This window comes from Crocuta crocuta, unplaced genomic scaffold (assembly GCF_008692635.1).
Source record: "Crocuta crocuta isolate KB4526 unplaced genomic scaffold, BGI_CrCroc_1.0 scaffold49, whole genome shotgun sequence".
Taxonomy (NCBI): domain Eukaryota; kingdom Metazoa; phylum Chordata; class Mammalia; order Carnivora; family Hyaenidae; genus Crocuta; species Crocuta crocuta.
The window spans coordinates 498,682-499,603 of NW_027536462.1; the positions used below are offsets into that span (position 1 = coordinate 498,682).

A 922-nucleotide genomic window follows, 5' to 3' on the forward strand; every position below is an offset into this window, starting at 1 on the left:
TTCTCCCACTGATCCAGCCACACCAGCCACCTCCCTGGTATTTATGCTCCTGCCTCTGAGGCCTCCATACTAGGTCTTCTTTTCACCTGGAATCCTTACCCCCTGGGTATCTTCATGCCTTACCCTTTAGTTTCTTTGTGGCAAGGCCTACATGCCCCCTTCTCAGAGCGGTCTTCTCCGGTCACTTTATATTAAAAATAGCACCCACCTCCACCACTGTATGAAATTGCCCCCTTTCCTTGCCTTGGTTTTCTTCATAGTACTTACCACTATCTGACATATATTTATCTTTCTCATTTACTAGAATATAAGCTCCTTGAGGGCAGGAATTTTTGTCGCTTGTTAACTGCTGCATCCCCAGTGCCTACAGCAGTGCTTGGCGTGAAATTGACATTCATGCCCACATGCTGAATGAATGAGCATATAAAAAAAGTACACTGGATATTTTTGTAGAACTCAGTCAATATAAGGGCTAGAATTTGGGCCCCGTGGAATCTCTCAGTCTCTCTGTCTCTCTCTCTCTCTCTCCTTCAATAACAAAATCATTCCAGATTTTCTTTATGCTATTTGTGGGAGCTTTACTACTAACTTCTTTAGTCTGTGGAGAGAGTCTTAACTTGAGGTCATCGGCCAGGACATAATATGTGTCCTGCAAGATTATCTATAATTATTTTCCTTCATTAGGGAATCTGCATGCCGCCAGCTCCCCCAGTGGGGCTTTGAGAGCCCCTTCACCAGCGTCATTTGTTCCAACTCCTCCCCCATCCTCGCATGGAATCTCAATAGGACCAGGGGCCAGTTTTGCTAGTCCACATGGTGAGTCTGTACATGGAAATCGCGATAGCGTAAGAATTTGACATGAAAGTCTTTTTTTTGTTAAATAAATTATTTTCTTATTGCAAAAGTAAAACTCTGTTTATTG

General features: G+C 43.3%; 1 protein-coding gene across 1 annotated transcript in view; it reads left to right on the plus strand.

Moving 5' to 3' along the window:
- Positions 1-922, plus strand: part of MED14 (mediator complex subunit 14) — a 64,863-nt gene that overhangs the window by 52,317 nt on the left and 11,624 nt on the right. The window contains exon 23 of the mRNA XM_077748494.1: positions 685-820. Within this exon, the coding sequence (XP_077604620.1) occupies positions 685-820 (136 nt within the window). The remainder of the gene's footprint in view (positions 1-684; positions 821-922) is intronic.